Here is a 26422-nt window from a genome sequence, read left to right on the forward strand (position 1 = left end):
AGGTTTTGGGTTTTTTGTTGTTTTATTTATTTATTTTGAATAATGAAATAAATTATATTGATTTTATTTATATTATCTCATAATAATTATGGAGAACTCTGAGCATCTTCTTGTCTTCAGTCAGAGGTTCCTTCACCTTCACTGCCACATGGACTGCCACAGGAGCTCTTCTTTATAACAGCCATTATTATATAACTGAAAAAGGTGGATTAATATGAGTTATAACAACATTTAATTTCCCTTTGGGATCAATAAAGTATTTTTTTTTTAGTTGAATTGATTTTGAATAAAGGACAGTAAATTTTAATAAGCATAAATACATTTTTAAAAACATAATTTTCTTCAGTGTTTACCTCTTATTGGTAAAAAAAACTTAAGAAAAATAACTGACACACACGGGCAAACATATAATTTACAGCAAATTACAATAAATAATTAATAATGCTACAAATTAGCCATTATAAAAAGCAAGTGGTCCCTACAAAAAACATTTCAAACATTTGTTTTAAACATGTAAATTTAAAACATGAATGCAGTCTAAGTCGACTGAACGTCAGTGAAGTGTTTTATTTTAAAAATTATTCCTCTGACGTAGTTAGCAGGAATTTATGGCTGGATTTATGCAGAAGGTTTTAAATACTAAAATAAAAATGTTAGAGAGTTTATTAAGAGCCGAGCAGATTGATCTGAACTCTGCAGAGAGATAACAAAACAGGAACAGCCGGGCTGCGCCTGCCGTAATAAAATTATCATTTATCTTTCAGTTATTCAAAGTTTCAGATAGCAGAAACAATGGCTTTACACTGAAAAAAATTATTTTTGGTCTAGTTTTTACTGCAATTACCTTAGATCCTTAGTTCTGGTTCAACTTCTTCTGATTCCGGTGAAATGGCTCCCCCATGCGGCAGCCTGCAGCACAGCAGAAAATAAAATACCAACACAAGTGACGTAATGGTGACGTCATCTTCACCATAAATGGATCCATATCTAACTGTAAACATTATTGTGCCTTCATTCTGCATGATTCAGACTTTAAAGTGTAATTTAGGAGAAAAAAGCAGAAAGTTTAAAGTAATAAACCAGAGATGTGTTCAAGTTTTTTCCTTCAATAAAGCCAAAATAAAACTCATTTACAGCTGGAAATGTTAAATGACGTTTTGAAAAGAAGCAACTTTCATTTCTGATACATGTTTACTTTGGGACATATGTTGTTATATTTGAAGAACCACAACTTTATTTCTGATTATATTAAATTAAAACTTGAAAGCAAAAAGATGGTGGAAACATTTTCTCCTACAGGGTGTTGATATAAATATGAATAAAACAAAACCCCAAAAAACATGCAGTTGCCCATGAAAAAACTAGAAAAACCCATAAGATGTGAATTTATTAAAATATTTAAAACATTCTTAGTTTTTTATATATATATAGCTTTAGGTTTAAAGAGGCTCAGGCTGCAGACCAATATTTTATCAGATCTTTCTTTTCCGTTCAGTCTGTGAACATTTAGTGATGAAAAAGCAGCAGATGTTTCACCTCTACATCACTTGAGTTGGTAAAAGCAGCTGCTGCTTTTCCTCCTGTTTGATGCTGAAGGTTTGAGGTCTTTTGTTTCAGCAGCTTCTGGTTTATCGGATCAGGATGGGAAGCAGTTAAAACATCTGTCAGCTGCGTGGAAACGAGTCAGACGCATCACTTCCTGTTTGTGTTGAGGAACCGTGTCATTTTCCTGACTGTTGGTCTTTCTCAAAGTTTTTCAGCTGTGATGGAGAGAGGCAGCGAGTTTTTACTTTAAGGAGAAGTTTGAAAACAAAAGTCATGAATGATAACATTAATATCAACAAACTGCTATTTTGCATAAAATGCAACTTTTAACAGATTTTTCTCATTGATGTGTGAATTTCTAACAATTTAATAAATTTTATCATGAGTGATTTATGGTCATGTGAATTCAAAGACATTACTTTAAATTAGAGACCATGAGCAGCTTGAAAAAAAAATCTGGAATGTAACATCACAAATCAGCAGGCACTCCCCGTTACCTAGCAACCCCAGTAGAGTTCTGCCTGTTACATAGCAACCCCAGCAAAGTTCTGCCTGTTACCTAGCAACCCCAGCAGAGTTCCAGCATATTTGGTCAGCTGGTTTTCCCACTGTATTCGCTGTACAATGGCTGCTGGAAAAGACAATAGTTTTGTTGTTGACTCACCATCCAGAAACCAGTTGGTGCATTCTGGTTGGCTGTGCAGGAGTCTCCACTTCTGCTTGTCAAAGATGTACAGTTGCATAATTGTGCATCTGTTTGCAGCCATTTTCACAGCGTAAACATTGAGTTGGGGGGGCGTGGCCAGCAGCAGCTTATTTGGATTTAAAGTGGCAGAGCGACGACACATTCTGAAAGAAAATGTTATCTAAGAATGATTTTCTATGAAAAGTGTAATTAAGATGTTTTGTATAGGCCATAAACCAATCCTAACCCATTCAGCTCAAATTAATCAGAAATTAATCACAGATTATTCAGAAATCTCATGCGAACCTCAAGTTGAAGAGTTCTGGGTTCTAAGATGCTGAAACTGTTAAACTTTAATTAACGGCTGAAGCAGCAGATTGAACATTCAGACACTTTATTAATTAAATTAAACATGATGATGAATAAAACATGAAACAGTTTTTGGACTTTCCCAACACTTTGAATGAAAAATAAAAAGTTTTTTCTCCTGAACAATGTCTGATCTGGGATCAGTACCCGCTTGCAGAAGTTCGGCCCCTGATGCGGACTCCGGCTTCCTCTCTGAGGTAACCATGGTAACCGGGGACGGCGCCTTCAGGTGTCGTCGTGGGACTGCAGGTAGACGGGTTTGGCCTGCTTCCGGAGGCGCTGCTGAGCGCGCAGCCGCCTGCCCCGCTGCGTGGCCAGACCCAGAGGAGGCAGGTAGGTCTGCGGGCAGAACCGGGCCGTCAGGACGCAATCCTGATGCATTCACAACCCGGCCACTAGGGGGCGCTTACTCACCGCTCTGGGGTACGGATTCCTGTAATGCAGACCTGAACAGAAAGAGGCTGATTTTAACGTTTCATTGTGAAATCAGGCCTGTTGCAAAAAGCAATTAATTGCTTGAAGCTGGATGATAAAAAATCATTTTGTTTCCTGAGACTTCATAATTCATTTTATTTGTTGTTTCTGTTGTTTTGTTTATTTCAGATGTTAAAAATGTTGTAAAAACTCTTTTACTTTGTTTGTTCTACTCTGTTTGAAATGAACAGAAGTCGTGACTGAATCCATCCTCACCTATTTCTATCCTGGCTTCACATTCCTCTATGCATCTCCTTATGGATTCTGGATCTGTGAGCTGAAAACAGCAAGAAAAGTTAGAAAGAAACAACAAATCCATAATATTATATGTAAGGACAGGCAGTCATCAATATCAATACTGAATAAATCTGAGAGAATCTTCCATAATATTCCATGTTGGTGGATTCAACTGACTCTCTCGCTCTTTGGTTGCCTAGCAACAACCTTCTGGTTTCCCCACTTTGCCTCATAACTGCTAAAAAATAAACAACATGTAGAGAAAACTGGATTAAACAGGAAATGACACGAAGCCAGTTTGGCAGTATTCAAATTATTTAAAACAAAAAACTAATCAATAATTATCGACATCGGCTGAATATCAAATGTTTATTTCATGATTTGTTTTTCAGCCAGATCATCCAGCTCGAAGCAAAGTAATCATAGTTAACTAAAACTAATGAAATAATGAAAAGTGACATTGAGAAAACATTTTTGTTAAATGAAATAAATAAAAACTGTAACTAATGTGGAAAAACTATAACTGGAACTATATCACATATTTATAAAAATAACTGAAACATATTGTAATTATAGAAATAACATCCTTAGTTTTTGTGTTTATGATTTATTTATTAGCCTTTCAAAGTGATGTGCAACACACAAGCAGTTGACATCATCAGGCGACTAACTGCTTTTCTTTTAGTCCAGAAAAAGGCGACAACGAAAAGTTTGGAGAAAACACCAGAGTCAGTCGGCTGTTGAACAATAACTGAAAACATTTTTGGAAAATGGTGCTAAAACTAAACAATACTTAACAAATAATAACTAATGAAAACTACCAAACATATTCTGAAAACTAATTAAAACTAACTGAATTAAAGAAAAAGTCATAATGAAATAAAAATATAACGTAAAACCAGCAGCTGCTGTTCCCACCGGCTGGTTCTGCCTGAACAGAGACCGGGCCTCTTGCTCGATGTACCGCCTCTCCGCCTCCGAGTCGCTCGCGGCGCCGGTCTGGGCCTGCCAGGCCCGGGCGATCCGAAACACCCGGATGTAGAGAGATAACACGGTGGAGCGAGTGGACAGCGCCATCTGGGCCTGAGGAAAGCAGCCAGGAAGTCATCAGAACCGCCTTAAACACGGGAACCTGCTGCGACTCTCACAGCATGTAGCTTTTATTAAAAATATCTTTTTTCATAGTTTGTTTAAGCTGTCACCAAGTCATGACTGTTCGGTTCCAGACAGAGAATCTGGGAAAAGATCGGTCTCCTCTGCTTTCTCCTAGTGCTAATTAGAAACAACCAATCAGGGCCAGGAGGCGGGGCTTAGAGCTGTCAATTATCCCCCACTCTCTATAATACAGTGAATGCTAAGACTAATTAGCATAGCCACCAATGATGGCAGGTACAAAGTTTTCCTGTATATTAAGTCATTTCTCCACCATTAGCACATTTAGCAGTGAGTTCACAAGGATGATTGACAGCACTAAGCCCCTCCTCCTTATGGCTCTCATTGGTTGTTTTTGGTGCATTTTTTCAGATGGCAATAGTGGAGGAAGTGGAGGAGATTGAAGTTTTCACAGATTATCTGTGTCCTAACAGTTTAAACAAATATGTAAAAAACATGTTTTATAAAAGTTTCGTACTGCAGCTTTAACTGACGGTTTAATTCAGTTATTTATATATTTCTTTACCTTTATACTGGAAAGTTAGACATCTGCTAGATTTCAAAAACAAAATACCTAAAAACGGTCTCACTCCACGTATTAGAAAATACCTTAAAGAGAAATTGTCTGACAACATAAGTTAGGATAAAATATTTTATAATGTAATATCTGCAAAAATAATTGGCATTTGTGGAATTTTATTAACGTCACAAATGAATTTTAAACTGCAAAAATGAGTCAAGTATTTTCCCTCTGAACAGATTTGTTGATTTTCCTTTTCTGTAATGGAGGAAATAATGACCAATCCTGAGCATCCTCTTCATCAGACTACTTTACAACAACAGTCTTCAGTCAGAAGCTTCGTCAGAGCTGCTGTAGCACAGACCCCTACAGGAGATCCTTGTAGCTCACAGCAATCTCCATCTACAGCAATTCTGTGAAGAACCTTGAATAATACGAGTTACAAAATTTAATTTCCTTGTGGTATAAATAAAGTATTTTTGAACGGAATATGAATAATAGCTGATATTTTCATTGCTACTTTACTTGGTTGGTGTTTATAACTCGGTTACAGCTACTGAAGGAAATCTAGTCGACATAAAATGTTTTTGTTCATCACTTATTAAATATTAAATTTTAAACTGTTGCATAACCGCTGAAGATCTCCTCGGAAGGTTATAAAACACCCTAAAATAATCCCGTTGCAAATCTGGATCCTGTTCGCTTCACCGAAATGAACCAATTCAGCCGAACGTCGCTCCTAAACATATATTTTAACATATTTTAGAAAGAAAACAGCGTCTCAAATAACAGACCTGAGCTAAGATGCTAACAGCGATGTTAAAGAGTCATAGTTTATTTTTAAATTACATAATTTATTCTTATTTAAAGCGTAAAACGCGACCTTACCTGTTGTTTTTAAAGCGGTGACATGGTCGCTGGCTGATGACGTAGTCTTAAAGCAACAGTGCTCGTGAATTCGCATTATGTCACTAAAAAGTTCATTTATTTTAAACTCCATCCCAGAGTGAAACTATAGATTAATTCCACACAGACAGATGTTTTCAGGCCTTTGTTTCTACCAATTATGATGAAAACAAAACATTTAATATTAGGATATTACAACAGAAAGGGAAGAAAAATGGACCACAATATGAGCCTAATAAGGACTGAAACTGAAGTTTTCAGATGATACAAATACGTAGTTATTCTGATATGAGATGTTGACAAACTAAGCTGAGACTTAAATTGAGTTTCTTTCACTGAAACAAAAAGTGTTTCTCACTCCAAATCAAAACACACCTGATTACTTCATTCATTCTCCATCTGATGGATTATGGAGATCACATGTTTTTGTGTTTTATGATTAATTATAACTATTGAGATCATATTAGCACCCAATATATTAAAGCAACATGCCAGTTTAAAAGAAGTTTTAATCTCAATGAGTATTTCCAATAAAAGATACATATAAATAATAACAATAAATAGTTGTTATTTTCAAAAGGTACGCTTTACCTACCACATAAAATGGCAGATTGTAATTTATTGTGCATGATTTTAATTAAATAAGAAGTGCATATATTTCAGTTCAGTTCAAAAATACTTTATTATTAGCAAAGGCTATATTTAGTGTCATAATTTCTGGGGTGTTGTGTGTGAAGTTACACAGTGAAATACTAGTAGTAATTATTTGGTTTATTTAGCCTGTCTTAAAGAAAAAAATGTGGGTGTTTATTTTTCAAAGTCTTATATTACTCTGACATTTATGAATCTCAGAGTTCCAAAATAAATATTTAATTAACAAGATAAATCTTTAGGTAAACTAAATATCAATTAAAGACTTTAGGAATCGATTACTTAGAACACAACTAAATGTTGAAGTCTAAGCTAAATATTTAGTTTGTAGACTAAATTTTTAACTCCAAATTTAAAAAGTATTTTTCTTACAAAATTTCTACTTTCTAATCCTAACATATAAATATGCTAAATATTTATGTCACAAACTAAATTTTTAGCTTTCAAATTAAATATTTAGTTAAGAAACTAAATATTTAGTTACCAAATTGGAGGTAGATATTTAGTTTTAAATTAAATATTTAGTTCTCAAATAAATCTCTATTTTTCTAGCTAAATATTTATCTCCAAACTAAAAAATGAGATTCGACCCAAATATTGAGCTTGCTAAAGAGGAAGCTTACCAGAGTCAGTTGGTTGTTCAATAATAATCAGTCTATACATATGCACAATACTTTGACCTTCTTGCATTCTGCACTTTAAAAATGCAGAAAAAACTAAAGCTACTATTACGAGTAAAAAATAAACTTAAAGACTAAATAATATTTAATCAAATCTAGCAAACACGCTCTACAAAACCAATTAAAACTAACTGAATTAAACAAACAAAAAGTCACAACTAAATTAAACTAAAGTATGTGACCCCTAACTATTATAACCCAGGAAGGTGCCAGAGAGAACCGGGCCCCAGATTGTGGGTGCTCGGCCCTGTTGGATGGAGATCAGCTGTTGGCTGCTGGAGGCAGGAAGTGATGCAGGAAAATGTCTCTAATGTTGCTGCGCTCAATGACTAGAAGGGGAAGCACAAAGAAATAAGCAGCGTTACTCCGAGTTTCTCTTTTCTCACACTGAACTCGACTCCAAATGGACTCGAAGACAAACTCCGACTATCGGGGTTTTCGCTTATTTTTTTCCCTAAAACAGAAAAATAATCAACTTTGGTGTTAAAGTTTTCTTTCGCCTGCTGTCCCCGCTAGTTAGCTAGCGCTCTACGAGTTTTTGCTCCACTTCGGGGTTTCGAAGAACTTCTTTAACTTCTTTGTTTCTTTTTTTAACCCTCTTTTTCGGAATGATGTACATTGAAACCACTCAATACCTAATTTTCCGGAAAGGTGAGTCTTTTTCTGTCGGATATTTGCGAGCCGCTAAGGAGCTAGCTTAGCCGAGGCTAAGCTGTAGCTGCGTCGCCGCCTGGGCCAGGCTTTTCAGATGGAGATGTTTAAATGTCCTCCCGACCAATCATGGATTATTGATCAGCAGCTCCTCAGCGAGTAATAACTAATTTAGCTCGTAACAGCATAGAGTGTCGCCTTTACATCGGATTAAAGGCGCTGTTTCCATCTCGTTTGGGATGTTTTTGCTGTTAGAATCACTCGGTGTTGCTCGTCTGTTTCCTTTTTAAACCAATCTTAACTTCCTAAAACCACGTAAAAGATGATTTCTGATCAAAGTGAGCCGCTGACAGCAGTACTGCAGATGTTAAATGTTGACATTGAAACTGTGCTTTGACTCGGACAGATTTCAGACCAGCTAATCCGGTTAAACTGATGTCTGGACGAGTTGCATGGTGCTGGTTTGTTGTGGATAAAAGTAGGCCTCCAGACGTCCAGGCTGGCCAGTTCAGGACTGAGGCAGACTTGTCTCTACATGCCCGGTGCATTGATCACTGCGGGTTATCCTGGATACCTTTAAATGTATCTGCATTGGCGTTTCTAGAAGGGGGCCAATGGGAGGCCAGCGCTCCTCTACTGAGGAGAAATTATTAAATTCATTTCTTATTATGACATTTATAAACATTTCTAATTTACTTTTTGTCCCAGTTTCATTTTTTACTGTTTGAGTTTTACTTTAACAATGGAAAAAATGAAGGTGTTGCACTTTTTCAGTTGCATTGAGACAGAATCACAGTTTTCATCTGCTAGATCAGAGCTCATACTAGTGACTGTCTCCCCTAATGTTAAGTGATGAAATGCTATCCTTTGATTTATTTTGTTCTGGGCCCCATGGCTGTAAACGCTGAGCTATCTACCTTAAAAATAAGGTCTTATTTTTTTCATATCAAATCTGATTTGTTTTATTTTTCTCATTTTTTTCCAAAGAAATTACTAATGATAGCAAATATTTATTTCAATCATTCCTTCTGGGAGTTGACATAAATTCAAAGTCCAACTAGATTCAAACTGTGAAACTAGATGGTTACCCTAAACTATGGAAGCCCATTGGGGAAAAAAGTATTTTTAAAAACTGTAATGTAATTTTTAAAAACTGCAAATTTGATTGAGCTATAAGATCGGTTCCTGGGCCCCCTGGTAACTTGGTCTTGGACCGCCTCTGTGTATCAGGAATGGACCAAACCACTGCTAATCCAAAACAGACTAGAGCTGAGCTTTAACAGCAACTTGATGTGTAATTAATAGCATGTGTTTGAGCTATGAAATGTGTAAGATGTTAGGAAGGAAACCTCAAACTTGAGACATAGAAAATTTCTCAAAACCACACTGTAAGTCAGATTTAAACCAGTAATAATGTTTTTTTGAGAGGTTTAGGGTTGAACTGTGGCTAAATGACATCCAGAGGGAAATATTCCCTGCAGGTTTGGGAATGATGAGGTGTCCCGTTCTGCTTATGACGACAAGATAATGTGTCTTTGCAGCGTTGCTGATATCAAGGTCGCAATGATGGAGCAGATTTGAAAGACGATGCCCTCTGAAAGACTTTATGTAAGTATCATCATCATCTTCGTCTCATTCAGCTGAAACACACCGGCTGTGATTACAGCCTAACAGTTCCCTAAAAGATACAAGTAATAAATGCTTATCATCAGTTTTACATGATATGAATCCCTTTCTGTTACTTTATGTTAAAAAACACGTCCAGCTTTCTGAAGTCAACTGAATGGAAAACTGTCTCCTTGTTCTTTAATCCCAGAATAAATTCAGATTTTCAGCCTCAAACTTCACATCTTTTCTGCAATGAATAAGTAAACAAACTGATTAATGTTATCAATTATTTTAGTAATAAAGGAATCTATTAATTATTATGACGATTAATAAAGTAAAATATTGGTAAATATGGCTGAGCCAGCAGTAATATCAAATATCAATACTTTTATCAATTTTTAGATCTGTGCATTCCTAAAAAGTAATTTTCTTTATCTTAGAAAATTAACCTGTAACATTAATAGCTTATTTTTAAGTACAAAACTCTGAAATTATATCCAATTTAATAATAAAAATAATAGGACTTAGACATAGACTGACTTTATTGTCATTTTGCATGCACAGGGTGAATACAGAAAGAAATTTCGTTGCATACGGCTCAGGACAATGTTTGAGGTTCCAATGTTGTGAGGTTACTCCAGAATAAAATAAAATACAGTATAAAATATGAATATAAATATAAAATATAAAGTGCAGGACTGACAGTAAAAAGGAAGTTACTTAGCTCTGTACATGTGCAAGGTATAAAGTGGAGACCAGATTTTAAGTGAAGTCCAGTTAAGAGTTCAGCAGTCTGATGGCAAGTGGGAAAAAGCTGTTTCAGAACCTGGTGCAGCAGGCTCACAAAAACACCAGTTTTTAATGTATTTAATGTCAGTCAATCCAATAAGCTAAGATGGAAAAAGGTTTTTTCTTTAGGTAACTGCAGGCACAAATACTGTTCTAGAACAAAACATTTGATTTAAATCTGGCTTCTTCAGGACAAAAGACACTTAACTAAGAGTCATTTATATAAGCCAAGCTGCACACAGTGACTGAATTAAATCATGTTTTCACATTTACTGATATTTTTTCATGCTCTCATGGAGAAAATGGTAAAAATAGCATTTCTGATAATACTGTCAGTTTGTTTTTAATTTAACATAAAGGGGCAGCATTAGGTGTTTTCCAGGTACAAAGTGCCATAATATAACATAGTCAAGTAATGGTTACCTTCAGTTGTTATAAAACTCCTTTATATATAAAATATGACTTAAACAAATTTGACTTCCTGATTTAACGCCTTGAAATTGGGTCTCTGTCTCTTTAAAACTCCTGCTCTTTCTGAAGCTCCGCCTCCAGGAAGTCGTCCCAACATGGCTCCTCTATTAACCCTTTAATGTTTTTACCAGCGTTGCTCTGAGCAGCAGCTCCTATAACGAGCTCAGCAGATGTTTGCTAATTGCTGCTGGCTAGTCTGAAGGAGCTGAGTGGGGGTGGAGCTGCGCCTCGAAGGCGGGGCTAGGTCCATCCAGGCGTTTTAACAGCTGAATGGTTGCTATGGTGATTAGAGGATTTCTTAAACATCGAGGCAACGCTCCAGGTTAGTTTTTGAATTGGGAAGAATATTAAAACATAATAAAATATCAAAAAAGTAGATTTTTAAAAAAATGATACTGGCCCTTTAATATAAATTTATTGAGACAATAAAGTTCTTATCATAAGAAGTTAATGATAAATGATCATTTCTGACCCCTATCCTTCATCCAATCTGACCAAAGTGGAAAGGTTTGTGGTTTTAGTTCGGTAAAATATAAAATGTTTTGGTTGCAAAAGTATTCTGGATGAACTTTTGCAACCAAAGTTGAGCAATCTTGATGTTTCATTGGTTCGTTGCAGAATGTTTCCCAGGAACGGCTCTGAATCACGGATTAGGTCCAACCAGCGGAACCACATGATTAATCCGGCCTTGATGCAAACCCACATCTAAACGCAGGAAACTCCCAGCATCATGTTGCAACATTAATGATTAAAATCCGTTTTATGACTCCAGGCTTTATCTGCGTTTGTCTGGAGCGCGGCCAGAACCCGCCCAGGAAAACCTGAATCATCTGTTCGGTGAACGAGTTGAAACGCTGACGGCTCCAGGAAGCTCCAAGAACTTAAACAGAAACAGTCTTTGGGTCGCTGCTGTGGGTGAAAAACATTCCAAAACGTGGGAACGTCGTGATTTAATCCCATAATAATCCCACAGATAGGATTATTTACGTTTTGTCTGTTTACCCAAAGCCATTGTGTTCTGGTGTGAAATCTGGAATCCACATATTAAAATCCTCATCGTTTATTTCGGCTGATTGTTTTCTGGGTAAAGAAATCAGGAACTGCTGGTAGTGCGAGAATCAGACGCCTAATTCTAACATTTCTGGGTTTATTCCAGAGAAATTATCCAACTAAAAGCCACCAATTCTTTCAAAGAGACGAACAGATTAATGGATGATGTGAGGATGAGGTTTTAGTTTCTATATTAATATTTTTCTGGGACATAAACTTGGAGGATTCTCCTCCTTCAGGAGATAAAACAGAAAAGTAGTTATTCCTCTGTTTTGATCTCAGATGATTCAGATTTTGTTTTTGCTACATCACTACACATTAAATATATCGCAGTATTTTTAAATAACATCAGAAATTTTAAAATAAATTTCAGAAATTTTTTAGAAAAAACTTTTTTTAAGCTAAATTTTTGACTTCTCAAACTCAACATTTAAAATTTTTTTGGCAGAAATTTACTCTGAACATGATAAATTAAAATAATCTCAATAATTTCCATTCTGATGATTATTTTTCTGAAGAGTTACTTTGTTTCCATAGACTTCATCATCAACTTCATTAAATGTTTTTTTTTACTTTGTCTTATAGTTTTTGTTGTTTTGTTTTGGATATTTAAAATGTCTTCCAGTTTCAGTGTTTGGTACAAGAACAGGAAACCTGAATTATTACGCCCTTATTTTTATTCCAGTTAAAACAATATTACTGTTTGTTAATAATTTTTGTCTAGCAGAATCGTCATGGTGACGGTCTCTGGTCTGCTTGCCCTCCATGTTGAATCTCTGTAAACAATAAGGCTGAAAACAGTAACACTAAATAATCGTTTCATATCAGCGTGTTGATAATTATTACACTTTTTGTTTGAAAAGAAACTCGAAAGAGGGAACACGTGACCCCTGTCCTGGCCTCACTTCACTGGCTGCCGGTATATTTTAGGATTCATTTTAAAATTCTTATGTTTGTTTTTAAATCACTACATAATCTTGCCCCGGCTTACCTCTCTGAGCTTCTTCACCGATACATACCTTATCGGTCTCTTAGGTCCGCAGATCAGCTGCTTTTGGAGGTACCGAGATCAAGAAGGAAGCTCAGAGGGGACAGAGCTTTCTCTGTCAGGGGCCCCAAATTATGGAACAACTTGCCTTTGCAGGTCAGGGAGGCCCCTTCACTGTCCACTTTTAAAGCTCGTCTTAAAACCCATCTATTTTATTTGGCTTTCAACTCTAGCGGGATCTAGTTTTAAATTGTATGTTTTTGTTTTTAAACTGTAAGTTTTTATTTTATGTTTTTTTTTATTATGTTGTGTTTTGATGTACAGCACTTTGTATCAGCTGTGGTTGTTTTAAAGTGCTTTATAAATAAAGTTGGTATGGTATGAAATATGTGAAAAACCAAATCCTTCCTGTTTCATTCACAGTTTTCACTCTAAGCTGTTTTAATTTTTATGCAATAATCTGCCTCTGCCCAGTTACCCAGCAGGTTGTTGCTAGGCAACCAAAGAGCGAGAGAGTTGATGCTACCACCTAGCTTAGCTAGCAATGACTAGTCTTTCCTCTGCCTACATCTCCCAGAATGCTATGCGGTTCTATCAGACATTGATCACATGTTTATTGTGATATATATTATTATTTATTTATTGTCCAAACTTGCATCCAGCCAGAGAGATTCAAAAAATACTTTATTGATCACAGAGAGAAATTAAATAATAGGATAGATCAAAGGGTTAGAATGGCCTAGTCCAAGCCCAGGCCTAAATTCAGTGAAGTTGATGTTTTTCTCCTTTTCTCTTTCAGGGTTTTTAGGTTCGACAGTTGAAGCTTTGGTAGATCTGGGAAAGGTAGGTCTGTTGTTTTTTACTCTGAGTGAATAAAGAGATTGACTGTAGAGATTCCCAGCATGCACCTGTTTGTGTCTCAGGCCTGAGGGTATGTTGAGGCACCTCGTCCGGCTAGAGAAGAGGTGTCTGGGCGGTTCGGACGGGGACTGACGTCGAGGAGGACAGAGACGAGAGACATGGGCCAGTGTGTCACCAAGTGTAAGAACCCGACGTCGTCTCTGGGCAGCAAGAGCGGAGATAAGGACAGCGCGTCCAAGTCCCACAAGCGAGTCGACAGCGCCAGCGGCGGCGTGCACAAAGACGACTGCAGCGCCCCCTCTGGCAAATCCACCAGCGAGCTGCTGAATGGCACCAAGGCCTTAGAGGTTACCATGGAGACGCCCGTCATCTCCGCCGCCATGAGGGAGCCGTGTAGGGAGGACGGCGACGGGCTGTCCATGGCGCGCATCGACGAGCTGTTCGCGTGCTACAAGGACGAGCTGGAGGACGCCATCTTGGAGGAGGGCATGGAACGGTTCTGCAACGACCTCTGCGTCGACCCGGCCGAGTTCCGAGTTTTGGTTCTGGCCTGGAAGTTTCAGGCAGCCACCATGTGCAAGTTTACACGGTACGGCGCCGAGGTTGTTTTAGCGGGTTTCCCTGGGTTTCATCAGCCTGGCGGGCACCCAGTCTTTAATTACACCCCGCCAGGCTGAGCTCTGCTTGTTTGCTTATTTTATGTTTGTGTTAAGCCATTTGTTGAAAATGTCTTCCAATAACCTGGTGGTATTTTTACATTTACTGTCAATTTTGTAAATTTTTTAACTTTAAAACGCGGCGGGCGCCTCCACCGTTCCACCGTCGGGCGCCTCCACCGTTCCACCGTCGGGCGCCTCCACCGTTCCACCGTCGGGCGCCTCCACCGTTCCACCGTCGGGCGCCTCCACCGTTCCACCGTCGGGCGCCTCCACCGCCGGGCGCCTCCACCGCCCAGAACTGTTAAAACCCAGAACTGTTTAGACCCAGTTCTGGTGACGTGTGATGGACTGATGCGCTAAATTTGCTCCTAAATCATTTAAAATCTCCGTTATTTTCTCTGTTGCTCATCATGCAGAATAAATCCAGAGCCCAAAAATTTACCGTCTAAAACTCGGACAGAAATCTTGCAAATGGAAACGATTGAGCTTATTTTAATTTATCTTGCATTTTATTGTTTTATTGGAACTAGAACGTTTTAACTTTTAAAAAAAACACAATAAAAACTCAAATGAATGTTGCATTTTTCCCGCCTGGTGATCAAGATGTTGCTTTTTTAGCTGAGGTCCAGGTTCATTTGGATGCTGCTGTTGATTCTCACACCAGATGTAAACAGTTGTTCTGTGTTGCCCCTCCCCCACCAGTTGCTGAAGCGAGGTGAATAGAGCTGCTGCGTCTCTTGCTTCTCATTCAGAGGATTTTGCGCTGCATTATTAAGCTCTGCTAACTGAAGCATTTCACCATGTTTCTGCATAAAAAGCCCAGAGATTAATTTTTATTTCTTAAAATGAAGAAAGACGAGTTTTCCAGGCTGCTGTTGGTGGGAGGAACGGCCAGCAGCTTTTCTGCTATTTATTTGGATAAAACTCAGTAATGTTTTCTGCGACGTTCATTAAAAAGTCGTTTAATCTTAGAAACAGTAAAATTGAACGTTTTTGCTGCTGTTAAACTTTTTCTACCTTAAAACCAACCAAAGCCTCTTCAGTACATTTTGCTGTTTTGAGGTTTTTGAACAATCTGGTCATTTCATGACTTCATTCTCCTAATTTTACGACTTTATATCGACTCATAATTTTATCTTATTTGTAATATTACAACTTTGTTAATATTCCTTTGGTATCAGCAAAGTATATTTAAATTTAACAACTTTTACAACATTATATGATTATATTTTTTTACATTTATCGGTGAATGAAATAAAAAATATATAAAAAAATTCCCATTATTTGATAACTTCTTGTAATTTTGTGACTTTATTCTCGCATTATGATTTTATTTTTATAAGATGATTTGAAATTTTGACTAATTTCTTAATATTATGATGTTACCTGTAATTTTACAACTTTATTCGTAATATTATCATTTTATTCACATAAATCTACAACTTTATTCTCATAGCATTACAGCGTTATTGTTGCACAACTTAATTTTCGTAATATTAGAACTGAATTCTTCCTATAATATGACTTCACCCTGGTAATTTCAAACATGTTTTTGGCTGTAATATTTTGTGGTGAATTTTTCATTCCTGTTGTTTTCCAGCTGAACGTTGCAGACGCTTTGTGTCCTTCCTGCTCTCATCCTCTGCTCTGGTTTCTCCCCATCAGGAAGGAGTTTGTGGAGGGCTGTAAGGCCATCGGGGCGGACAGCATCGAGGGCATCTGCTCCCGCTTCCCCTTCCTGCTGCTGGAGGCGCAGGGCGAGGAGAGCTTCAAGGACCTGTACCGCTTCACCTTCCAGTTCGGCCTGGACGCCGACGAGGGCCAGCGCTCGCTGCAGCGCGACATCGCCATCGCCCTGTGGCGCCTCGTCTTCACGCAGGACACGCCGCCCGTCCTGGAGCGCTGGCTCGACTTCCTGGCCGAGAACCCGTCGGGCGTGCGCGGTATCTCCAGAGACACCTGGAACATGTTCCTGAACTTCACGCAGGCCATCGGGCCGGACCTGAGCAACTACAGCGAGGACGAGGCCTGGCCCAGCCTCTTTGACACCTTCGTGGAGTGGGAGCTGGAGCGCCGGAAACGAGAGGAGGAGACGGCGGCGCTGACGAGGGACGAGGAGACGGACTGCCCCGCCTCAGACGGGCTGGACGCCGAGGGAAGCCGTGGCGCACAGACGTGGGGGGGCCACTGACCTCAAAACGCCAGATATTTTTATCAGAGGGAAGAAAATGATCTATAAGTGAAGCAGACTTCTGGGAATTATTAGTATTACCATTTCAGCTTTCGGTTTCGCTCCTGTTCGGTTCCTGCACTGCAAAAACACAAAATCTCACCCGTTGATTTTGGTCGAGTTTCTACTACAAATGTCTCAGTACCCCTGAAATAAGAGAAAACTGGCTTATACCTAACTTTGTAGATCAATATAATTCATTAATATTAATGAAAATGTGCTTGTTCCATTGGCAGATAATTTCACTGTTAAGAAGACATTTTATGAGTGAAATAAGAGAAATAATCTACTACATCTGATCAGTTTTAATGAATTACTTACTGAAAACAAGCTCATATCCTGGTGACATTTTACTGAAGTCAGTTTTGTCTTTTCCTAAGTAGGGCTGAAATGATTAATTGTGATAAATTATTTGATTATTGTAATAATTGATCACAATTGACCTGATTAATCGAAGTTATTTTCCTTATTTTTAGTATTTTTGTACAGTTTCTACCAGACAAAAAGAAAGCGGCAAATATTTTACTACGCTTGAACTAAGACAAACTCTGTAGCTTGTTTTAAGTCAGTTGTTTCTTAATATTGATGAAAAAAGTATTAGTTTCACTGACAGATAATTTGACAGACATTTTGAAATAATCCAGTACCTTTTCATTGACATCAATGATTTTATTTTTTACTGAAAACAAGCTCATATCTTTCTGAAATTTTACTTAAATCAGTTTTGTTTTATTTGAAATATTGCTGAAATGATTAATTATGATTAATCGATTATTGTAGTAATCAATTAATCATGATTAATCTAATTAATCAGTTGATGTGTTTTCTTTCTTACCAAATATTTTGTCTGATTTCTAGTGCAGATATCTTGGTACACCTGAAATGGGACAAAACTAACTTAAAAATAACTTTTCATGAAGATATGAGCTTGTTTTTAATCAATTATTCATTCATATAGACCGAAAAATTAGCAGATCATTTCACTTTTTCCCATGTTATGTGAAATAATCCAGTACATTGTTATCAGTGTTAATGAGTTATTTACTTAAAACAAGCTCCTATATCTTGATAAGCTTAAGTAGCTATTTGTGCCAGTAGAAACTAGAGCGGCATTAATTGGTGATATTGTGTTTTTTTGCAGTGAGCTCCAGTTTTCTCCTCTTCAAAGGGCTCTGTTCTTTTAAGCACTTCTTCTATTTAAGTTATTGTTTTATCCTCTCATGTTTGTAGTCGGTAAACAGGCTCCAGTTGTTGCGTTGCTCAGTGAAGGTTTGGGCTGAAATCTCCTCACACGTCCAGCTCCAGATTGGCGCCGCAGTGTCTGAAGGGTTGATCGGTTCTGGATTTAATTCTGGCATTTCGACGCAGAAGCATCACTTAGATTTGTTTTTCTCTCCCCACTTTCTTCAAATATAACTAAATTGGCGTCAAATATTTGTGCAACGTTTGTGCCGTTAATAAATATTAATAAATGAGGAGATCAAAGGTCAATCGGCCCCAACATTTACAAAATCTAACAGACTTTATATGCAGGGAATATTTTACCTGCACAAACATGGTGAAATGAATTTATACAAATTATTTTTGGATTTGTTTGTGGACACATTGGGAAACGTTTTTAAAATTATAACAGACATTTTTGCTGCACAGTTGATTGACACAGTATTTTTATTTTGTTTGATTTCCTCAATGCGGACCAGCTGGTTGACCTTTCATAACCTCTGGAAACATTTATTAAAATCTTTAAACACTGTAAAAATACTAACTTTTACCAAGTATTTTTTTGTCTAGTTTCTGGTGCAAATTTCTTAGTACGATGTAAAAAAATAGTAACTTTTCAGCAAGAAATAAGAGCTTGTTTTATGTTAATAATGCCTTGATGTTGATGAACTGTTGAAGATTATTTAACTTAAGACATTTTCCCAGGTTTTAAGTGAAATAACCTGCCAGTCGAACCAGAACGTTTCCATCAATATTAAGGAATTATCTTTAAGCAAACCTTTACATTTTGCTGAAAAGTTTTTTATAAGTTAGTTTTGTCTTGTTTCGAATGCAGTAAGATATTTGCACTAGAAACTAAACCTAAAATACTTGGTGAGAATTTGTTTTTGCAGTGCAACGTTTGTAATTGAAGCAATAAAACATCAGATGTTATATTCCTTTAATCAAAAACTAAACCTGTTGGTTAAAAATAAATAAATTTTCAGGTTTAACTGCAGAAATGAAATCTTTCCTCTGATTCCTGGTTTAGTTTCTAGTACAAATATTATTACAGTTGAAATGAGACAAATGAGTGGCAGATTATTTCACTTTTAACGAGACATTTTCTCATGTTATAGGTGAAATAAGGTAGCAGTGCAACTAGAACCTTTTCATCAATATTAAGGAATTATTGACATAAAACAAGCTCCTATAAATAGCTGAAAAGTTACTTGTTGTAATAATATATATGCCAGAAATTAGACCAAAAATCATTTGGTAATATTTTGTTTTTGCAGTGAAATGACGAAAATGTTTGCTGCTCAAATGTTTAATTTGAAGACAGGAGGATTAATTTTTATTGGTTTCAAATCGAGGTCGTTTCCATGGTACCAGCCTCATCTTGTTTTTATTTTTTTCTCCTGACGTTGATGTCCACCATCTTTCAAAGACAGCAGAGAGACGTCGGCTTTCTTCTTCTGCAGGAACTAAAAGCTAGGATTTGTGGGTAATTTATGCAGAAACTCAGCCAGGAGTTTTCAAAGTAAAAGATAAATAAAAAATGAATAATGCGAATACTAATGCTGCTGGCTGCTCAGACCAACGGCCCGCTGATTTGCTGTACTTGAATGCTTTGCACAGATCGATGCTAACCACATGATTACTGTTCAGACTGAGCTGAATTAGACCTGCTGGGTGGTGAAGAGGATGTGACGTCATAAAGATGGTGGCCACTTCCTGATCTGTTTGGTTTACATCTAATATGGTTTTATTTCAAGCCCACTTTTTTATAAGAAATGTACTGATTTATAATAAATAAAAACAGTGTTGAATTTTTGACCTTAAAGGCCTGGGCGAGTTTATACTGGATGGATGGATGGATGGATGGATGGATGGATGGATGGATGGATGGATGGATGGATGGATGGATGGATGGATGGATGGAACACAGTCAGATGGTTGGATGGTTGAGAGGTGTAGAGGTGTGCAGCATCCATCCATCCATCCATCCATCCATCCATCTGTTTGGATGAATGGTTCATATCATCCATAGATAGGAATTTGTACCGCTGGCGCCGGGAGGTTCGGTGGGCGTGTCCAACGCTGATGCGGCTCTTCTGATTGGCTGAAATCTCTCCTGGTAACCGACCAACACACGAGACGTTAAAAAATAAAATAAAAAACTCGGGATTTATTTGACGGATAAAGTTAGGCTTTCTATATCTTGTAAGTACTTCTATGTTTATCAGAGCGGAAACAGTGAAGTTATATTTGGGTTTTTATGAACATTTAGAGCTGTTGGGTGTTCAGGTTGTTATTAGCTGCAGCGCTAGCTGTTTGCTAACAGGTTTTAAGCTCGCCTGTCAGATTTAATGTGTAATAAATGAAACCCGGTAAACAAAAAGAAAAAAGCTTGGTTGTATTTGTAAATAAATCAGGTTTTATTAATGGTGAAAACGCGTCATGAGCTCGTTCAGGGTCGGGCTGACCAGATGTGCTGATGCTAGCCAAGCAGCATCGATGCCTCCCACATGAAACCGTTAAATTCAGGTTGAATTCAGGGATCCTGTCGTGGTTCACCTGGGGGTTTTATTCTGTCTCCTCCTGCAGGGAGAACCAGACTGAGCTCCGGGTATTACAGAAACCTCCATGATCTCCGGCTGGCAGGATGCGGGATCCTCCAGCAGCTGCAGGACACCATGGATAACCAGGTGACTGTTGGCCTGATTTTAGATTATTACTCCTCATTCTCTATGATCCAACCAGGGATCAATGCACTGATGCATGCCTTGGTATCTGTTCTCTATCACTAACACCTACTTTCTTTCTTCTACTCTCTCCTGACGCTTCAGATGCTGTAACTATTAGCCTAATAGAAACTGAGTAAGACCTTTGATTTATTTCCATTGTCATGTGTTATGGTTGTAAGAATCACATAGCATGGGTTTCATTTGACTATTATGATATTAAATATTTAGTAAAAAAGTATTAATATACCTTTAACATGTTGGAACAGGGCCGGTCCGATTCATATGCAGGCTAAGCGGCTGCTTAGGGCCTCCACACCACCAGGGGGCCCCCAAGAGCACCGCTGTAGCATGATAAAATAAATGTATTCATGTTAAAAATAACATTGACTCATACAAACTAAGTGCTGTTATACATGTTTATACAGTTTCCACATTGTTCTTATAGTTGTTGTACAAATAATGGTTCATTTCTTCCTGTTGATGGCAGCTGCCCTCTGGGAAAATATACGATTTCAAATGTGTTTTCTGTAAACTTAGAGTTTATCAGCTGATGTTACTATAATGAAAATAATGTGGGACACTTAAATACCACTCTGCATTTCAAAATTCAGATAGTTATGTTTTTAGTTTGCTACTCCTGTAAGGTTAAAATTAAAATCCATAATAGCTCTGAGATGATGTAAGCTAAGTACAAATGATGCTAATGATAGCAGGTCTGTTGCACACAGAGGAGCTTAGGAATGATAACGCATCTGATACTGACATGCTGGCTTTTGGGCCCCAAAAAGGCTTGGGCTGGCCCTGCAGAAAATAATTACCTGCCACACTTTCTGGTTTTAATTTGTATGAAAAATTATAAACTGAGTATAATTTTCCTTAATCTTCACAGCTGTGCTTTAAATGCATTAAATGTGAAGAAAATCCCTTCAGGTTTGGTTGTAATGTGATAAAAACGTTGAATCTTCTGGAAGCTGCTGAAGCTTATTTTGATGGTTTCGGGTTTTATTCTGGGTTTACCACAGGAAGCAGCTTGAACCTCAACGCATCATGACTGATGTTTGTGTTTTGGTGTGATTCAGCACTTCCTGCTTTCTTTCATTTCTTTTACCTTAAATTAATGCTTCTGTTTTGATGTTGCCGACATTAAAATAACCAAATTAAAGCCATAAAACTTTAAGGTTTTAGTGCTATAACACATTCTTTCTGCTCTTCCTGTCAGATTTCTTTCTGTAATCATCATCCAGTCATTCAGCCTGAGTCTGTAGACAATGTGCTCCACAGACCTAACCTGTATGGTGAATATGAATGAGTGAATTAGGGTGAATAGTTTCCTTCGTTGTGTTTCTGTGGTTAAAGGGGAGAAAAGCGTGCCGAGAGGCGGAGCTGGCCTCTGCTGCAGATGAAACTCTGGATGAATATTTAATCGGCCTCCAGCAGAAAAACAGGTGAAGTTTGACTGAAGGTCGGCTTGGATTTCACACAGATGCTCGACTTCATGACTGTTGGTGGCGCCTGGTTGTTTCTCCTCTTAGGAACGACGCATGAATGTGAACGTATGAAAATACAGGAACAGTATTCCTCCAGAAAAAAATACCTGTCTGTCTAGGAGTTTTCTTTATAAAATATAAATTTTAAATAATTTTTAGTATATAATAAATTATTTATAAATATGATTTTCTTTAGATTTATATTTTATTTTTATTAATTATTCAGATTTTTTATATTACTATGCATAAATGCTTCAGCAAGGTTCTGCTACAGAATCATGTTGGATTATTTTCAGAGCCAGAATTTCATTTAAATAATTATGTAGCTTTTAAGGTGATAAAAATTGTAGCTCACTTAATATATATACAGTATATATATATATATATATATATATATATATATATATATATATATATATATATATATATATATATATATATATTTTATATTTTCCACTGTAATTGACTTGATTAAATGTTGCAGTTAGGATTCAGTTAGTTAATTACCTAAAGTTGATGTTATTTCTCTGACCAGAGCTCTGCGCCGCCTCAGGGTGAAAGGTCGGCGGGAGGTGGAGCTGGAGCGGCTGGAGGAAGGATTTTCCATTTACTTTAATGGAGCGAACGCCGAGGCGAGTCGGAGGAACAGCAAGGCTTCCAGAACCGCCTGCTCTCTGCCGGACCAGAGGGCTGCAGGTCCGGCTGCTGCTTTAACAGGAGTTACATTTACCTTTTCTATCTGATAGAAATAGATTTATGAACAGACTGCTGTCCTTTTTTATCACAGTCTTGTTTTAGGTCAGGTAGATTAACCCAAATCATTTCTGTTTGCTAAGTGGCAGCATAATGAGAGGTTGTTTAAAGTTTGAGGTGTGTGTAAACCTCGAGCTGCTCTGTGGCGTTGCTGCCTGAAGCAGGAGCTGCTGTCTGTTTTCACGGCTGCTGTCCTGCAGCATATGGACCCGGCTCTGAGCGCCGGCCCGGTGAATCAACGATAGTGACAGCTTTTCATTTCCTTCTGCTCCTTCCTCTCTGCGCTGACCACCGTCTGCATTAGCGACGCTGTTTCCTGTTCTCTGTGGATGAAGTCATGCTCCTCTCTGACTCATCTGCAGACGTCTGCAGGAGCGCCCACCAGCTAGCCGCGCACAGCGGGATTCTGGGACCTGAGACGAGCCGGAAGAGGAGTCAGACGGCGCCGGAACGCGTCCGCAGGAAGGAATGGGTGCAGGTACGAACCAAGGTTACTACAGTTAACTAAAACTAACCAGATAACCAACACGGAAAGAGAGGAAGCATTTTTGTGAACTGAAATAAATAAAAACTGTAAATAATGAGAAAAATCTGTAACTTACTAGAATCACAAAGTATGTTTAAAACTAAAACATACTGAAACTGTAGATGTAATATCGTTTGTTTTTTGTTTATGAATCTATTGATTAGCCTTTCGAACTGATGTGAAATAAGCAATTAAGGTCATTTGTTGGCAGATTACGGCGCTCCGTACTCCTCACTCTTACGCTGAACGACGACAGCAAAAGTTTGGAGAAAACTCCAGTCAGCTGGTTGTTCAACAATTAATATGTTTTTTGAAAATATTCATTACGTAACTCAGGTAATCACAATACAATACTTCTGCACCTGAAAATGAACCAAAGTATGAAAAAGTTCAAACTATTTTAACCCTGGTGCAAAAAGTGAGCAGAGGAGCCAAAAACTTTAGCAAGAAAAGTAAAAAGTATCCGCCCAAGAAATGACTAAAGTAAGAGAAAAACAGTATTTGGTGAGAAACGACTCAAACGAGTAACTGATCAAAATATCCAGCATTTAACATTTAAAAATTACATCATCAGACGGACTAAAAATATAAAATTATGTGGAAATTTTAGTGTTTTAAAGACAAAAAGTGAAAACTATTACAAAATAACAAAAATCAGGCAGAAGAAACTTTTTTCCAAATCAGTTTCTTTAAAAAAAAAAACAAAAAAAACTTATGAAACTTTAATAAAAACTGCAGGTGTGTTTCTGGTGAATATTTTATTAAAATAAAATATTTTAGTTTAATGAAGAAAATTAAACTAAAATCTTCATTCAGTGAAGTTACAGAAATTTTACACAAGTAAAAATAGCAACACATCATAATAAAATGACTGTAGTTAAACTAGAACGTGCAGCGTAGAACGTACAGCGTAGAACGTGCAGCGTAGAACGTACAGTGTAGAACGTGCAGTGTAGAACGTACAGCGTAGAACGTACAGTGTAGAACGTGCAGTGTAGAACGTACAGAGTAGAACGTGCAGCGTAGAACGTGCAGCATAGAACGTGCAGCGTAGAACGTACAGCGTAGAACGTACAGTGTAGAACGTACAGTGTAGAACGTACAGAGTAGAACGTACAGTGTAGTACTTTCTAGTTTTAAATGTCCCTGGTTTCTCTCCGGCTGTGTTCAGACCTTCATCTCCTCTTCATGCAGGAGTCTGTTGAGATCCGGACAGAGGACGGCCTGAGAGTGAAACTCTCCCCTGATTTACGCTACTCTGAGGATTTCGAGCCGTATGAAAGCGTAAACATGGAGGTAGACGGGAGATTCCCTGTGACGGCGTCGTGTTTTATTTAGAGGAAGAGCCGCGCCTGAGATACAACTGTCTGTCCTAATTAGCATCTCTATCTCCTCCATTTTCCTGTCTTTCTTCCATCCCCGGTGTTGCGTGCAGAGGTCCGGCCAGCGCTCGCCATGTAGAGATTCCTCCAAGCTTCAGCGCTCCTTCAGCTGCAGGCCGGAGGTCCAGGGCGGCCCGGCCAACCCGGAGCACAGCGAGAAGGTTCTCCTCAGCCTGGAGGAGGTGAAGGTGAGGAACCGTCTGAATTTGGTTCGTGTTTTCAGACAGTTCAGCTGCAGCGCTGCTTGGGTGCATGCCCCAGCGTTCTGATGTTCAGCTAAACGTCTGCGGTTGTGGAGCAGGTTTTGCGTCGGAGCCTGGAGGTCAGCATGCGGCGGAGCAGCCGAGACTCGGCGGGGGAGGAGTCGGACGAGGAGTGGATCGAGGAGCAGATAGAGAGGGAGGAGAGCACCGAGAGCCTGGATGAGCTCGGCCTGCCGCTCTCCAAATCCTCCAACAGCTCACGGAAGAGCGAGCCCTGCAGTCCGTTCGACCCCGCCGACCTCATTGTTCTGGACTTTGGACCATCGCATAAAGGTAGCTGCAGCTGGAGCTTAGAGAAACGATGACTGGGTCCAAATTGGGTTCTAATGAGGCTTTAGAGATGATCCTTTTATTTCCAAGGTGAGGAATCGTTCAACAGAAACCTGAAGTGATTTTTGAAAACAAGGACCGACTCACCGGAAAATTAGAGCAAGGCTAGAAAAACATTAATTTAAATTATGAGAATAAATAAATAAATTAAACTTGTGAGAAAAAAGTCTTAAGAGAATAAATTAATATTACGGGGAAAAAGTAAAAATAATGTGAAGCAATAGTCAAAATACAAAAAGTCATAATAGTACGAGAATAAAGTAATATATGAGAAAAAGTTTGTAATAGTAGGAGATAAAAGGTTCAACCTCTGAACTTCTGATCCTTCACAGATTATTGGAACTTTTTGCCCCTTGGAAAAGAAACTGAGCAGATGAATCATTTAAATCCCAAACTGGGAACCTTCATGACCATAATAAAACTTTTCAGATGTTGGATTACCAGTAGCAGTTTGTCTTGGATGGAAATAAATGATGCTTATTCTGAAATATTTTCCTCTTTCTTTAGGGCGTAAGATTGAGCGTTCTCTGTCTGCGAGGAGGAGAGAAAGCAGCGACTCGTTTGTTCCCACCAGGCCGATGTTGGTGAAAAGCAAAACGTTAGACAGGCCGCCTTCCAGCTGGGAGGGACAGAGTGAGAGTTTTAATATGAGGCTTACATTTAAACTCTATTGTTCCTATTGTTGCTATTGTTAATTACGATTTTATATATATTATTAAAGCTTTTGGAACTTGTTGTGCGATGCTGCTGTTCTATTCCATTATAAAATGTGGAGGTAAAGTTTAGATAAATTTGCATTAATAGCTCGTTTGTTTTGTGTTTCAGGGCCGAGGAGTCGGGCAGAGCGGCCGCTGTCAGCAGCCAGGAAGGCTTCAGCTGAGGAGCGAGACTCAGCCCAGGTTTTCTGCAGCGTCCGGGACGCCATGCAGAGAGAGAACTGCAGCCCTGGGCAGGGAGCCGGCAGCCGCAGCACGGTCTGACACACACACACACACACACTGACTGACACACACACTGACTGACACACACACACACACACACACACACACTGACTGACACACACACACACTGACACACACTGACACACACACACACACTGACTGACACACACACACACCCACACACACACACTGACTGACACACACACACACAGACACACACACACACACACACACACACACACTGACTGACTGACACACACACAT

At 38.3% G+C, this 26422-nt stretch overlaps 3 protein-coding genes across 10 annotated transcripts in view; 2 read left to right on the forward strand and 1 right to left on the reverse strand.

Moving 5' to 3' along the window:
* Positions 1-19: 19 nt before the first annotated feature.
* On the reverse strand, positions 20-5906 carry lyrm1 (LYR motif containing 1). Of its 3 annotated transcripts, XR_002753372.1 has the most exons (7): positions 5871-5906; positions 4229-4393; positions 3290-3350; positions 3014-3045; positions 2747-2938; positions 845-909; positions 20-195 (listed from the first exon to the last, which is right to left on the reverse strand). XR_002753372.1 is itself a non-coding variant. In XM_005815626.2 (5 exons), the coding sequence occupies exons 2-5, from the start codon at positions 4385-4387 to the stop codon at positions 2825-2827; spliced, it is 366 nt and encodes a 121-aa protein (XP_005815683.1). In that variant the 5' UTR covers positions 4388-4393; positions 5871-5906; the 3' UTR covers positions 2582-2824. The 3 variants fall into 3 exon arrangements, 1 of the variants encoding a protein (XP_005815683.1); XR_002753373.1 differs by lacking the exons at positions 20-195; positions 845-909 and adding an exon at positions 2376-2394; XM_005815626.2 differs by lacking the exons at positions 20-195; positions 845-909 and having other exon boundaries at positions 2582-2938.
* A 1603-nt stretch (positions 5907-7509) lies between these two features.
* Positions 7510-17260, forward strand: dcun1d3 (defective in cullin neddylation 1 domain containing 3). The gene is made up of 5 exons (XM_005815625.2): positions 7510-7870; positions 9412-9478; positions 13576-13619; positions 13700-14226; positions 15962-17260. Exons 4-5 carry the CDS (start codon positions 13796-13798, stop codon positions 16485-16487), a joined length of 957 nt encoding a protein of 318 aa, XP_005815682.1. The 5' UTR covers positions 7510-7870; positions 9412-9478; positions 13576-13619; positions 13700-13795; the 3' UTR covers positions 16488-17260.
* A 2523-nt stretch (positions 17261-19783) lies between these two features.
* kiaa0556 (KIAA0556 ortholog) overlaps positions 19784-26422 on the forward strand; it is a 31058-nt gene continuing 24419 nt past the window's right edge. For 5 of the 6 annotated variants that reach the window (XR_002753347.1, XR_002753346.1, XR_002753348.1 and 2 more), the window contains exons 1-10: positions 19784-19952; positions 20337-20437; positions 21833-21921; positions 22499-22659; positions 23079-23194; positions 24437-24538; positions 24678-24812; positions 24926-25160; positions 25725-25850; positions 26043-26191. Coding sequence is in view for 2 of the 6 variants with exons in the window: in XM_023340352.1 (XP_023196120.1) it covers positions 20426-20437; positions 21833-21921; positions 22499-22659; positions 23079-23194; positions 24437-24538; positions 24678-24812; positions 24926-25160; positions 25725-25850; positions 26043-26191 (1125 nt within the window). In the remaining 4 variants the exon portion in view is untranslated. The remainder of the gene's footprint in view (positions 19953-20336; positions 20438-21832; positions 21922-22498; positions 22660-23078; positions 23195-24436; positions 24539-24677; positions 24813-24925; positions 25161-25724; positions 25851-26042; positions 26192-26422) is intronic. The other variant, XM_023340354.1, reaches the window with a different exon arrangement.

Source organism: Xiphophorus maculatus, chromosome 10, assembly GCF_002775205.1.
Source record: "Xiphophorus maculatus strain JP 163 A chromosome 10, X_maculatus-5.0-male, whole genome shotgun sequence".
NCBI classification, from domain to species: Eukaryota; Metazoa; Chordata; class Actinopteri; order Cyprinodontiformes; family Poeciliidae; genus Xiphophorus; species Xiphophorus maculatus.

Bases quoted from the DNA above. Each gene is read 5' to 3' on its own strand.
- lyrm1 (XM_005815626.2), bottom strand. From the start codon at position 4,387: ATGGCGCTGTCCACTCGCTCCACCGTGTTATCTCTCTACATCCGGGTG. The intron at 3,046-3,289 runs GTGAGGATGGAT...CTTTCTGTTCAG, and splicing joins TGAAGCCAGGATAGAAATAG to GTCTGCATTACAGGAATCCG. The intron at 2,939-3,013 runs GTGAGTAAGCGC...TTCTGCCCGCAG, and splicing joins GGAATCCGTACCCCAGAGCG to ACCTACCTGCCTCCTCTGGG.
- dcun1d3 (XM_005815625.2), top strand. From the start codon at position 13,796: ATGGGCCAGTGTGTCACCAAGTGTAAGAACCCGACGTCGTCTCTGGGC. The intron at 14,227-15,961 runs GTACGGCGCCGA...TCTCCCCATCAG, and splicing joins ACCATGTGCAAGTTTACACG to GAAGGAGTTTGTGGAGGGCT.